This window comes from Procambarus clarkii, chromosome 38, assembly GCF_040958095.1.
Source record: "Procambarus clarkii isolate CNS0578487 chromosome 38, FALCON_Pclarkii_2.0, whole genome shotgun sequence".
NCBI lineage: Eukaryota > Metazoa > Arthropoda > Malacostraca > Decapoda > Cambaridae > Procambarus > Procambarus clarkii.
The window spans coordinates 26,030,694-26,045,323 of record NC_091187.1 but is presented as its reverse complement, the minus strand read 5'-3'; the positions used below and the strand labels follow the sequence as shown (position 1 = coordinate 26,045,323).

At 43.1% G+C, this 14,630-nt stretch overlaps 1 protein-coding gene across 1 annotated transcript; it reads right to left on the bottom strand.

The window, feature by feature from the left end:
• Positions 1-12,127: 12,127 nt before the first annotated feature.
• LOC123772047 (uncharacterized) lies at positions 12,128-12,853 on the bottom strand. Its single transcript, XM_045764906.2, has one exon. It carries the CDS (start codon positions 12,851-12,853, stop codon positions 12,128-12,130), a length of 726 nt encoding a protein of 241 aa, XP_045620862.2.
• Between the last annotated feature and the right edge of the window lie 1,777 nt (positions 12,854-14,630).

Here is a 14,630-nt window from a genome sequence, read left to right as displayed (position 1 = left end):
CACCACATTACCTGTTATCACCACCATATTACCCGTTATCACTATCACATTACTCGTTATCACCACAACATTACCCGGTATCACCACCACATTACCCGTTATCACCATCACATTACCCGTTATCCCTATCACGTTACCCGTTATCACCACCACATTGCCCGTTATCAACGGCACACTACCCGTTATCACCATCACATTACCCGTTATCACCACCACATTTCCCGTTATCAATACCACATTACCCGTTATCAATACCACATTACCCATTATCAACACCACATTACCCGTTATGACTATCACGTTACCCGTTATCACCACCAGATTAACCGTTATCAGTAACAAGTTACCCGTTATCACCACCATATTACCCGTTATCACTATCACGTTACCCGTTATTAACGACACATTACCCGTTATCAAAACCACATTACCCATTATCACCACCATTATACCCATTATCACCCCCACATTACCCTTTATCATTATCAGATTACAAGTTATCACCACCACATTTTCCCTTACAAACACCACATTAAACGTTATCACAACCACACTCCCCAGTATCACCATCATATTACTCTTTATCACTACCACATTACCCATTATCAACACCACATTACCCGTTATCACCATCACATTACCCGTTATCATTATCATATTACCCGTTATCACCACCACATTACCCGTTATCACCACCACATTTCCCGTTATCACCATCACATTACACGTTATCACCATCACCTTACCCATTATCACCATCACATTTCCCGTTATTACCATCACGTGTCCCGTTATCATCACCACATTACCCGTTATCAACACCACATTACCCGTTATCACCACCACATTACCCGTCATCATCCTTACGTTACCCGTTATCACCACCACATTACCTGTTATCACCATCACATTACCTGTTATCACTACCACATTACCCGTTACCACCACCACAATACCCGTTATCGCCATCACGTTACCCGTTATCACCACCACAAAACCCGTTATCTCCATTACGTTACCCGTTATCACCTCCACATTACCCCTTATCTCTATCACGTTACCCGTTATCACCACGACATTACCCGTTAATAACACCACATTACCCGTTATCACCATCACATTACCCGTTATCATTATCACATTGCCCATTATCGCTATCACGTTACCCGTTGTCACCACCACATTACCCGTTATCGCCACCACATTACCCGTTATCATTATCATATTACCCGTTATCACCACCACAAAACCCATTATTAACACCACAATACCCGTTATCACCACCACCTTACCCGTTATCCCTATCACATTACTCGTTATCACCACAGAACAGACACTTTCTCTCTCTTGCTGAGTTTGTCCTTTTAGTAGACACATCAGTTGCAACATCAGAGGTAGATACTGAATAAATACCTACGCTACCACTCCCTTTCCCAGTAGATGGAGCAGTTCTAGGTTTGAATTTATTGGACTTATTCAAAATCGATTTGGGTTTGACTGAGTTGTCAAGGTTAGGTTGTTTAGACTCAGGTTTGATCTTATCATGAGTTTTCAACCTGTTAACCTTTATTCCTAGTCCCTCAAATATTTGCTTGAGAGTGAGAAACTCGGTTTTATAGTGCGAGCAGATTTCTGCTAAAATATTTCGAAGTAATTTCCTCTTTTAAAGTAACTTAATTGACCATTCTGAGGCTGGCACATCAACTTTAGTACCTAAGGCCCTCACTAGAGACATTATTTGGTGCAATAATGTGAATATATAGTTGTGCTGTGTTTTTTTTTTTTTTAGATTTTATTTTATTTTCATCTAAATTTACTATTGCTATTCATATTGAGACTGCCTTTGAGAATTGGGCTGAATTCATAGCTCCACACAACTTTATACATTACGTGAGAACACATGACCTACTCATTAGATTCGCTCCAGCAAATAACGCAGGTCGATGGTCTAAGTGAAACTGAAGCAGAGGCGCCACTATTGCACTACTTACTGGAATGTGAAGCTACTGAACCCCTGCGCATCAAACTCAACATCAATCTAAGTGAAGGGGATTTCAAACTTTAGAGGTCTCGGCGTTTGCTCACGCCCAGTCAATTGTTCTTCAATGGTCCTAGAGTGAGGAATGAGCTGCTTACTACACTTAACATGTTAGTTAAGCAAGTCCTTCCTCAGGAGACTTTATCTAGACTTTCCATTAAAGTTGACGGACGTAATATTAGAATCTCTCGACAGGAATAAAGATAAAGAAATTAAATGTTTTCAAATTCCACAAAAATATTCAAAATCACCATAAATTTTTTCACTTCTATGCTGATGATATAATGATATTCCATTCACCTGGGCTTTAGGAAACTCGAACTGTGGCCACACTGTGGGGGAAAACCTGACTCCAATAACTAATAATTAAATATATACTTCGATAGCTATGAAGGACCACCACTTTTTGGGAAAAAGTGGAAAACAAAATAAAACAATGGAAAAACTGATCCCAAGAACTAGTGTCCTATGGATCTTAGTGAAACTGTATTTCTGATATAAATGGAGTCAAATTAACTTACACAAAATTGAGGGGTTACATGCTAAAAGATTAATACATCCCTAGCATTATTCTGGTGCTGGTTCTTCACCTGAGTAAATAAAATATGAAAGTAAATTAAGTTGATTATATAATATTAATTGGAGGTAAATGCTCCTCAATATACTACTGAAATGTTGAACAGTATCAGTAAATCAGTGAGTTAGTATAATTGATCTCTTTTAGAAATCACTACTGTAATTACAGAGTTATTGCTACAGATAAAAAAGGGACAGCTTAGCTGTAAATCTAGTGAGGTGTAATCAGTTGCTACGCTCCACCGACGACGTGTTGCATAGGGTAAATTGTTGCACGGAACGGTGGGGAAGCCTAGCACCTCGATTGGCGTCGCCTTGGTACTGAAAGGCAATTACATTGTAGAAATCTTCTACATAATAAGTAACTACAAATAAATCCTAAATCATGAGGATAACTGCAGGAAATTTCAGCCAATATCTGTGCAATTTATATTCAAGCACTATAAATTTCTTCTATAGAGAAATAATAAATATAATCATCTATTCAGATTGTAAAATTACTAGACACGTACGGGATTTATTTGTTTGTTCTACGGCCTAACGAAAACTAGCCTAAATGTTAATTGTGGCAACATAATAACAAAAAGGTAAACCTAGCTGCCGAGCCGCGTGTCCGTTGATGTGGAGACTTGAGCAAGTCTTCGTCCTCCAGCTGCTGCTTGAAAGGCGTTGACTTTGGAATTGCTCATATGCTACTCGGGGACACGACTATTGTGCCAGATAACGTGGCACCGCTCTACTGGTCGTGGGAGCGAAATAAATGGGATCAAAACGTAGCTCTGCTACACGCTGTCAATGGCGTCCACGTCGTGCTCTCTCGTTCTCTCGTGTCTAGTGATGCTCTCCCGTCTTCCTCCTCTTCCTTATTGCGCATGCGCGGCTCTCGATAGACATCTCGAGCGTAAATGTATATGTATATATCGCAATTGACTAAGAAAGGAAGAGGTAATGACGAGTATTAATATCACATTAAATTCTTCTGTGATAAAATAGAATTTCTCGTAACATAAATTGGCTTATGAAAGTTGTGTAGCCAATCGAGAAAATTAAAGTAAAATCATTTACATCAAAGTAATTTCCTCTAGAATGTTTGATATCAACTAAATAAGGGAGTTCCAGTAAGTAGTAGTATACTACGAAATTAAACTTATTAGTAAGTAACTATTTTTAGTAAAGGAAATGATAAACTGGACTCTTGTTATAAATCCAACTAAATGTGGAGAGAATTCATGTTACTGCCTGTCGTGCCTCACGTCGTCACTCTGACTAGGAAGAATCTGGCAATATGTCTAAATAAATCATAATAATGATCAAATCTACAAGTTAGTGATTTTAGTAACTACTTGTGGTCAATACAAAGGTTGCAAAAAATACGAAGATGTATAAAACTGTTGGTTATTTCCAACATAACTCCGGGGAGAGAAAACTGGGGTCATAGTTCAGGTATTAGTACTAACGTACACCTGTTTTTCTATCCTGAAGTTATGTTCATGGGTTAGTAGGTTAGTATGCACCTAACGAATGTCCCGAATCTGTGGTAGATGACTAAGTCAACATGAGGACGTAAATAAACATTGAAAATTATTGATTACTTCCTTTCCTAAGAGACAGAAGGATATTAACAAAAAATATATTATGAATAATTGATTCATTTAAGATTAAGGAGACCTCATCAATACAGTGAGGTTACTGTCCATGGTCAGTATGACTCGTAATTAATTACTGGATATCAACTCATCACTGCATTAGCGTGGTCACCTCAAGTTTAAATAATAAGTTATCTACTCTTGAATAGAATCAAAATATTGTTTAAGTTTCTGTGTCGCCCTCGTCCTCCCATGACGTCACAGCAGTCCATGACGTCAGCCCAGGTTCAGGAAACCGACGCCAGGATCGCCTCCGGATGTAAACAACGCCGCCACTCACCTCCCCCCCCCTCCCCACACGACTCCTCATGGATTGTTTTTCACGATAGCCAAAGTTGTTCTGAGGATACCACAGCCCGAAGCTAAGTAAACTATAGCTGGTACACTCTGTGCTATACAATAATTGCGATTTAATAAGGAAATAACCCTGTATATCAAATATTCTTTCCTCCAGTGACTTGATAAGAGGAATTAGCTGCCCATTCCTCACTCAATTCCTTTTTGTGGTGTTTGGTGCTACAAGTTCCATTGTTCATTAGTAATGTTATGTTAAATGATTCCAAGTACATTCTGGTGCAGTGTATTAATTATAAATAATATTGTTTTTTTCAGCAGTTGAAGTGCATTATAGACAAATTTTATGTTTTCCCCAGACCTTAATCTGAAGTTTCCTTTAGCATTTTATATTAAATGTTACAGTATCTGTGTTTATAGTACTGTACTCTATAACTTTATTATAAGCTAATTACAGCAGTTGCTATAACATTGCAGAATATTCTTGTATTCTTTCCACAGTGCTTTTTTTTTTATTATTATTATTATTATTATTATTATTATTATTTACACATTTACAGAAAGTTAATTTGTTTTAAATTCTTGATGCCTTATTGCTACATGTTCTGCATTACATGTTAATTATTTTGAGTATATTTTTCTACATTTTATCCATTATTAAGTATCATATTGTACTACATGTTGAGTGTTGTATACTTGTGTAATTATTTTCATGAAATTTACATCTCTCCGTTTTATGATAAAATTTACTATGCTTTACCTGATCCAATTAATTTACATAACTCCAGTTTCAAGTCATGTGCATACCAGATTGCATATTTAATTTACAATTTTGCTGATTCATATATTTAGTGTGTGTGTGTGTGAGGGGTGGAGGCCAGCACAACCACAGGCCTCCCCACCACCGATGGAGACTCAGTCACCAGAAGAACTGGCTACTTCCCACGGCAATATTAACATGGACTCAGAAAGCAGCCAGTCAGTCGAGGAGGGTGAGTATCAAGACGTTCTAACAAGGCAACAGAAGAAACGGATAAGACAGGATGCAAGGCGTAGTGTTGACAGTAATGGTACACTTAACGGAAACGACAAGAGAATAAAGAACGACGCCGAGACTGATGTCGACAAACGGACGGAACGATGTCAGGAAGGTGAGGGTCAGCGGAGATGGAGGCTTCTCTTCCCTGCCTCATGCACGCTGGCCTATCATCAGAAGCTGCTGTGGACAGTCACACTTAGAAGAGAACACTGCAAGTTCGAGCCCCTGCTGAAGGAAGGTGTAAACAGACCTTACTTAACGGTAGGTTCTATGGAGGCAGTGGAGTATCTTACCCAGCAAGGATATGATGGAATTGTTATGGAAATACCGGAGGGGAACGAGAAGCTGACGAAGGTAATTATCTATAAATACCCTCAGATTCTGGACCCCGAATTCATCCTCGACGACCAACGATTTGTGTGGGCCAAGCATCACCTTATTAAAGGTGAAGCTAGGAGTCAGGTGGTGGCTCTAGTGAGAGGTGAAGTTCCCGAGAAAGTGTTCATCACCGGGGCTGGCTACAGGCATGTAGCAAAGTATGTGGAAGAGCCCATAATATGCCTGAAATGCTGCAGATGGGGGCATAAATCCTGGAGCTGTCAAAATGATCCACGATGTCGTTTCTGCGGAAAGTCTCACCTCTCTAATGTGTGTAGAAACAGACTTAATCTGGGTGAGAAAATAGTTTCCAGATGCTGCAACTGTGGAGGTGTTCACAATGCCAGCTCAGCTGTGTGTAGCAAGAGGCCGAGTATGGATGTTCCCCGGCCGGTGAATGTTACAGAGCAAGCAAGAGCTCTTACCCAGACACCGGGAGCACAGCAAAACAGTCTGCCCCAAACAGCACCAGAGAACCGGACGAATGCGTGGGTAAAGGAGTCACCTTTACTTCGTCAGGCTCCAGCAACAAGCAGCCACGCCACCACTCAGGACTCCGGCAGTGGCAATGTAACGGTGAGTGAAGTGGCTACTGTGGCTCAGAAAGAGGGTCATAATAATATGGTCAAGGAGGTGTGAGCTGAACTAAGAAAAGTTGGTGAGTTCCTCCGAAATCTTGGGCAGAGAATCGAGTCCATCGAGGCGAAATTAAACGTTCAGGAGGTCAAGGAAATTCACAAAACTGTGAAGGAAAATCAGGATATAGTGGTTGAGGGCAATAATGAAATATTGAGTGATGAAATGAAGGAAAGTGAAGTGTGTGTGAATGATGGTAGTCGTAGTGAAAGGAAGAACCCTATAATTACACATACAATGAAGGAATCATTTGGGCCAATAATGGACGTCACAGGGCTGAAAAAAATCTCTTGAGAATCGCAATGTCGCTTTTACTGGTGAACTTGGGAGGAGGTGGGAGATGTTATGCCAGGTATGGCTATCATTTAGTGAATTTATTGGGGATGACTTAGGCAGTGAATTGATTAATAATGGATCACCCTAGACTGAAAGTTTTGTCATGGAATGTTAATGGTTTAAGAAACAGGGTTACAGATCTTCATTGTTATGTGATGGGAAATGATATTGATGTTGTAGCTCTCCAGGAGACAGGGGATAGGAATGAAGGCTTATTGAAATTAAATGGTTATAAAGGGTTTAACCTCTTCGCCGCAAATAACGTCAGAGGCACGTCGATTTATGTTAAGAACTCCATACCAGCAGAGTTAGTAGAACCGCCATCAAAAACGCAAGGAATAGAGAGTGTCTGTGTTAAATTATCATTAAGGGAAGGGGAATTTATTGTAGTTAATTTGTATGTATCCAGGAACTGCTTCGACGCTAACTATCTACCTGACTGCATTTATACTAATCCTTCACTGGTCATTGGTGACCTTAATGCTCGGCACACAAGCCTTGGGACAGTGGGTAGCATTAATACTAATGGGGTCAAGTGGTTACAGTTTCTACAAGATCATCCAGATACCTGTCTATTGGGAAACAATGAACCAACTCACATCAGGGGAGGACGGCTTGACTATGCCTGCATTTTAAACTCTCAGGGGATTATGGGGGAGGCTCGGGTTGTTCGGGAACTACTTAGTGACCACTTTGCCTTGAACGTTGAATTACCACTGGGGAAAAAACAAGTCCACTTTCAAAGGAAAAGGCTAAATATTAATAAAGATATGAAAAATTATTTTATTCAAAATATGGGAGATTGGTATCAACAATGCACGCCGCTCTGCGTTGATAGTTTTTACGAGGATATGGTCGAGAACATAGAGAAATTAGTACAGAGGGAAAATAACTGGGGCAGGGGAAGCAAGACGCATGGACCTAAGAAATTTAAATATTCCAATGATCAGCAAGTAAAGGGGTAGGAGAGAATGCTACGGAGTTGTTACGAACCCGGATTCAACGTCCTAGCCTGGAGCAGTGACAAACACGCCATCTGTGGGTCAGCTCCCGAAACCCCCGCCAAACGAACGACGACACCTAGTGAGGACAGCGTGTACTGGCCTCGAGGACCAGTTTCCCGTCTGGTTCAGCGCTCAACACCGCCGCTCCTGACCTCTGGTGAGGTGGTGCTCCGACGACAGCGCCATCTATGGAGTGGATATGTCGGGCGTTTGTATCTGAGCCTGTGAGTGTGGTATATTAGTGTCCCAGTTAATGATGACGTGTCTGCTTACAGAGCCGACCTGGGACCACTGTGTTGAAGGTGAAGTCAGTCTACCCGAGGCAGCCAGTCTCCATACAGTGAAGTTTGCTGCAGCTGTCGTGACGTCGCCCCCCCCCGGAAGAACACTGTGGTGTGTTAAGCCTGCCAGTGGAGTGGCAGTGGAAGGATTTACCCGGGACCGACGGTTGGAGACGATAATCCACTGGGGTATTGAGGGCAGGAGGGTGATTGGTGATATCACACGAGACTCCTGTCTAGGGCGTACCCCTTATATCGTTCGTGGAGTGGCCGTACCAGCCTTGGTGGCTCAGTACCTGCCAGCAGACCTGCTGGACGTGTGGTTGACGGCCTCCACGACGGTGCCCCCAGTGGACCTGTGTTGTGGCTGACCTGTGGCCAGGGTAGGCTCGGCGTTCTCCGAGGACACGTCTTGAGGCCACGAAGAAAGCACCAAGGAATCGGCACCGAAAGTGGTGTGGCACCAGAGTCTTCAGCAGAAGACTACAGTGAATAATCCCCTTGCAAAGTGTTAATACCCCTCCCCCTGTGTACTCCTTTTATATAATATTTATTTATTGGTGGTGGTCAATATATTATATTAAGTTCTTACCTTTTTTTTCCTACTCCCTTTAAGTTACTTGCGTCACGGATCGCATCCCTTGCTAGCCTCTACTGGCTTGGGGCCGGATATATATATCTTCCTCTAACTACATCAGAGTAAGAACCCCGTTGCGTCCCGAGAGGGCCGTAACAGGAGTGCACATAAAGAATGGTTAAAAAATGGAATGAGGGATGAAGAGAAAAATACAATGTTGGAAGTGGCTAGGGAATGCAGTCAGGTGAGGAAGGAGGCGCGGGACAGATACTGGCAAGACTTTGCTCAGTCCATTGGTAATACTAAGAACCTTAAAGACATATGGAGAGCAGTAAATAAAATCAGGGGTTGTAAGACCAAATTCATTGCTCACTCAGATCCAGGGAAGGTTGCTAATGAGTTAGTAGATAAATGGGCTAGTGCTGCTGGTATGGAGTCCTTACCTGCAGACACGAGAGTCACCATTGAGTCATGGGAAAATATTAGAAATGGAGTAACTTTATGTGCCTTAAATACAAGATCTATAGCGTGCACTGAGATAACTCACGACGAGCTACTGGATGTTATAAAAAGTGGCAGCTCTACTGCTCCCGGGAAAGATGGAGTAACGTATGACATTCTTAATTATTTAGCCGGTATGAAACCTAGTCCCTTACTTGATTTGTTTAATAAGAGTTATAGAGAGGGAAAGTTACCAAGAAAATGGAAAGAGGCTGTCATCATTCCTATCCCTAAGTCAAACGGAGGCTACAGACCTGTCTCCTTAATATCCTGCTTTTGTAAAATGATGGAAAGGATTTTGTTAAATAGGCTTCTCTACCTTGTAGGTGATAACATGTCCAGTAATCTCTTTGGTTTTATCAAAGGCAAAAGTACTGCGGATTGTCTCTTAAAGTGTTTGTCTAATATGGATGACAATTGTAGAGTTTTTGTTGATCTACAAGGAGCATTTGATAAAGCCAATGGGGAAGTAATCTTATACGAATTAGCCAATCTGGGAATAACAGGGAGATTGCTACACTGGATAAGGGATTATCTACAAGGCAGAAAAGGTCAGGTGTATTATCAGGGATACATGTCTGAGGAACGGAGGTTTCAGTTAGGTACCCCACAAGAGGGAGTATTAAGTCCCACCTTATTCAATGTATTAATGAACAGATTAGCATCAGAGATGTATCCTCCAGGGTTCACGACGATCATATATGCTGATGACATTCTTATACAAGGCACTTCCGGGAACAAAATTCAAACTGCTCTTAACATACTTGGTACAACCTGTCACAAGTTAGGCTTAGTTATAAATGCAGATAAAACCAAATATGAGTATAGGAAACGAAGAAATATAACACTTACTCTAAATGGTGTGGAACTGAGCCGTGTTCAGAAGTACAAGTATCTGGGCATGTATGTTGGATACACATGTGAGAGTAAAAATGCTGAAATAAATCATATCAGCACCTTATGTAAAGCCCGTCTGCATCCTCTAAAAGCACTGGCTTTTTCTGGTAAAGGTGTTGGGGTACCTATCTTACAGATGTTATACATAAGCACTGTTCGGTCCCTGATAGACTACGCAGCACCCGTTTTGTCTTACACAGGCCAAGGCAGAATTCAAAAAATAGAGCTGATACAGAACGAGGCTATGAGGATTATTCTTGGATGTCAAAGAAATGCAATGATTGAAATAATGAGAATGGAATTAAATTTACAGAGTGTGTGTGATAGAGTCCGTGACATTAACACTAGAGTAGCTATTCGTTTCATGCGGAGAAAAGGAGGGGATAAGCTGTTTGAGAGCGTTCAGACCTGCTTGAGTGACGTACACACTTCCAGGAAACTGAGGGAGACACGCTACACGAGGGGATTAGCTCATGACCTCAGGGAATACGATGTACTTGACTGCTGTAAACCCTCTCGACAGTGTAATATGTCTGCTCCCTGGAAAGTACAGAAAATAGACGTCGAAATTGTACCCCTCAAGGTGAAAAAGATTCATCATGAACCGGGACAATTACGGTGTTTGTATGGAAGCATGATATCTCGGTTACCAAGAGGCAACAGTTTACATGTATATTGCGACGGGTCGGTGGCGGAGGATGGCAGGGCAGGGTGTGGTGTCCTAATAAGGGAATATACGGAGTTTGGGACTGTGGACAGGATAATTGAACTCCGGCTTAGTAATTATATATCATCCACACAAGCTGAACTGCAGGCCATTCTGGCGTGTTTGGAGGAAGTACGTCATGACGACAAAAATGTTTTTGTATTTGTCGATAGCTGAGGAGCACTGGAGTCCTTAAACAGTCGAAACCCAGTCTTCATGTCTATAGTTGAGGATTGTAAGAGAAGAATAACTGAGATACAGCTGAAAGGTCATAGTGTGAAATTCATGTGGATTCCATCTCATGTTGGAATAGTGCTCAACGAGGTGGCGGATGACTTGGCCAAACGTGCCACATCAAAACCACAAATTGACATTGAATGTGAATTCACAATGAGACAAATAAGAAGCAAAATCAGAAATATTCAGGCACAGGCAGGAGTGGAGAGGAGAGGGATAATGTATGAGAGAAGTCTAACCATGCAACACTACATGTATGTGAGTCAAAACACCCATTTCACTTATGGTAAAAGGAGAAATGCTTGGAGTGACTCTGTGTACATGCGGCTCAGGCTTGGGTACAAATATTACTGGGAATATGGGATAGGTGTTCATGATAATGACACGAAGTGTAAACTATGTGGTATGTTAAGGTCTCACACCCTTGCCCATTATGTTCTTGATTGTCCGTTGATTAATGTATATAGAAACACTGAGATAAGGACTGTTCCTGATCAAATAGCCTGGATGTGTCACAAAGGAAAGGTTGATGATATTCTTGAGAGATATAAGAATTTTGCACCAAGACTGTAATATTTTGTTGAATTATCCGTATAACTAGGTCATAAAAGTATTTGTGTACGTCTGATACCATACTACTTGTGAAGGAGGAAATGTACATGTTTATCTCTCAGAATGTTTGGTAACAGATTTATTGTTTATGATGTGTGTCTATGTATGTACTAACACGTTGTACTGAACGGGGTGAGAATAGCTTGAGGTACCTCATCCCTTTGTGTGTATTTTACCTCAATAAACTTATTTCAATTTCAATTTCAATTTCTGTTTGCAGTTCTGAGCAGCGACTCTTGATGGTCTTGTGCTCGGTTGAGTAGAATCATTGTTCTCTGAAACTTGAATTACAGGTATATCTGTAGAACACTCGTGTTCTGCTAACTGTAAAGGTACTAATTTCTCTAGTGTTTTCAAGGTAGTAGTGCCTCAACACTGAACTTTAACAATTCGTAAAATACCATGGCGGTCAGGATGGATGTCGACAATTTTACCTATAGGCCAATCTGACCTGGGTCCATCACTGTCTACTAGGACGAGATCACCTGGTTTAAGTTGAACTTTATTGTATGGGCTTGCAGCTCCATAATGATATTCTCTTAAAGCAGTTAAATATTCACGTGTCCAGACCTCATTCCATTTCTCTATTACTCTTGAAAGGTCTCTATAACTCTCCACCAAGTCACTTGCTTTGACACACGAAGGGTCAGCTGGATCCTCGTCTCCTAGAGATATTAGAGGGCTCAGAAGACCACCATGAATCAAATGAGAGGGGCTTAGGGGTTCTCTTTGGGAGAAATCTTCTGTTAAGTAGGTTAGAGATCTGTTGTTGACTCGTGCTTCAATTTCCACGACAAGGGTCTGTAACTCGGTGAGATTAATTTTCTGCCGGTGTAAGGTTTTTCTTAGGCATTTCTTAACAGTTCCCACCATTCTTTCGTAAAAACCGCCGTGCCATGGTGCTCTTGGAGGAATAAATTTCCAATAGCATTGTCTCTGTTTGAGCACAGAGTGTACTTCTGGATGGTTCCATATTTCTTGTAAGCAAGCTTCTCCTGCCACGAAGTTAGATCCATTATCTGAGATCATTAATTTTGGGCAAGATCTTCGTGCAGCAAATCTATGAAAGGCTTGCAGAAAGGCTTCTGCACTCATGTCAGAAGTGACTTCTAAATGTACTCCGCGTGTGGTAGCACACGTGAAAAGGCAAATGTAGGCTTTCACTGGACTATTGTCCGGTGTACCTGTTAAAATTAGTGCTCCTGTATAGTCGACACCTGTGGTTTCAAAGGGACGAAGGTGGACGACTCGCTCCTTAGGTAGGGGCGGTGGACCTGGATAAGGACACACTCGAGCATCATGACCTAGATTCAGGAAGCTCTGTGTATTTCTTCGTAAGTGGGTTTGCTACGAAGGTTCCTAAGTGCGCCCTAAGAAGATGCTTAGGTGCGATTCAATAACGTCCACTTAGGATGATATTTGGGTTTTGGGTCTTGTTCACTTACGTGCCGACAGAGGTCACTACTGTGTTTCGTTTGGCCAATCAAAGTGACTGTTACATTTCTAACCTGACCAATCACGCTAATGATCAGCTGTGTTATGTAAACATTGTGGTTCCTCGTGGTATTGTTGTCAGGAAAATCATCTGTTGCAAACTCCACCTACTATCAGAGTTCCATCTGCGCTGCCGTTGAGTGGGGACGTGTCGCTTGTCCACTCCGGCAGTTTGTGGTCGTTGCCGTTTTCGCCGGCAGGGGGTGTGGGGGTGTTTACCCTCCCTGCTGTTCCTGGTGGTGGAGACGTGGCGTGTTTTGCTATGGGCGGCCCTATTCCCGCTGTCGTGCGGTTAAACTCCATCGGATTGGAGTTTACTGGCCGTGCTGGTTACCCGCTGGTGGACGTGGTGTTGAGTGACATGCTTCGTGTCCCGGTTGGGGACGTATATGGCATTGAGCTGGTAACTGCTCACCGTGTTGTTATCAAGTTTGTGGGTGAGGCGGTGTACCGTGCTTTCTTACAGAGGTACGAGGGACGTACTTTGCAGTTACAGGACGGCACCGGGTCTGTGACCATTTCAGACCGTAGTGGTGCTGTGATGTATGCCAGTGTTCATGGCGTCCCCATGGAGTTTCCTGAGACTCTCCTCCGGCGATTCTTCCAAAGGTTCGGCTCCGTCGTCAGTGTGCGGATGAACTCCCTGTCGTCTGGCACGTATTCGGGTGTGAAGACCAACATTCGGACCCTCGGGATGCGACTGAGGTCGGACATACTGTGCTCTGTCCGGCTGTTGGGGTACTACGTGCGTGTGTTTTATGCCCGGCAACCCCGTACTTGCTTCCGGTGTGGCTTGTTGGGGCATCAGGCTGCCGGGTGTACTGCTGATCCGGTCGCTCCTGTGAACTTGTTCCGTGAGGAGGATTTCCCGCCGCTCCCTCTGGAGGAGGACTCCGGGGGTGAGGAGGTGAGCGTCCCGTTCGCTGCTGCAGCTTCCCCGGCGGCGCCTGCCGTTCCTCCGGTTGTTGCCGTCCCTGCTCCGGTTCTTGAGGTACCGTCGGTTGGTCTGCCTGATCCTGTCGCTGTCCCAGCTGCTCCCGTGGGCCTTCCTGGAGCTCCCTTGACGTCGCTGTCTTCTCCCTCGTCTTCTGATGCTGCGCCTGGCCCTGTGTCCGTGACTCAGGTCCCGGATGTGCTTGGTGCTGGGGTGGCTGCTGAGCCTCCTGCTGTGTGGGGCCTGGTTCCCCCTGTGGTAGAAGCTGCTGCCGTCCTGGCGTCGGTTCCTTCGGCTCGTGGTACCCGTGTTTTTGGGTCACTTACCGGCTCTGACGATATCCGGCCGGTGCCCAAACGTTCCCGGCGTTCGTCTTCTTCCTGGGCCGACGCTGGTGACTTCAGTGACTGTGGGGCTTCGGATGTTGACAATGTGGATAGGGAT

Coding starts and splice junctions, on each gene's coding strand:
- LOC123772047 (XM_045764906.2), bottom strand. CDS start 12,853: ATGAGTGCAGAAGCCTTTCTGCAAGCCTTTCATAGATTTGCTGCACGA.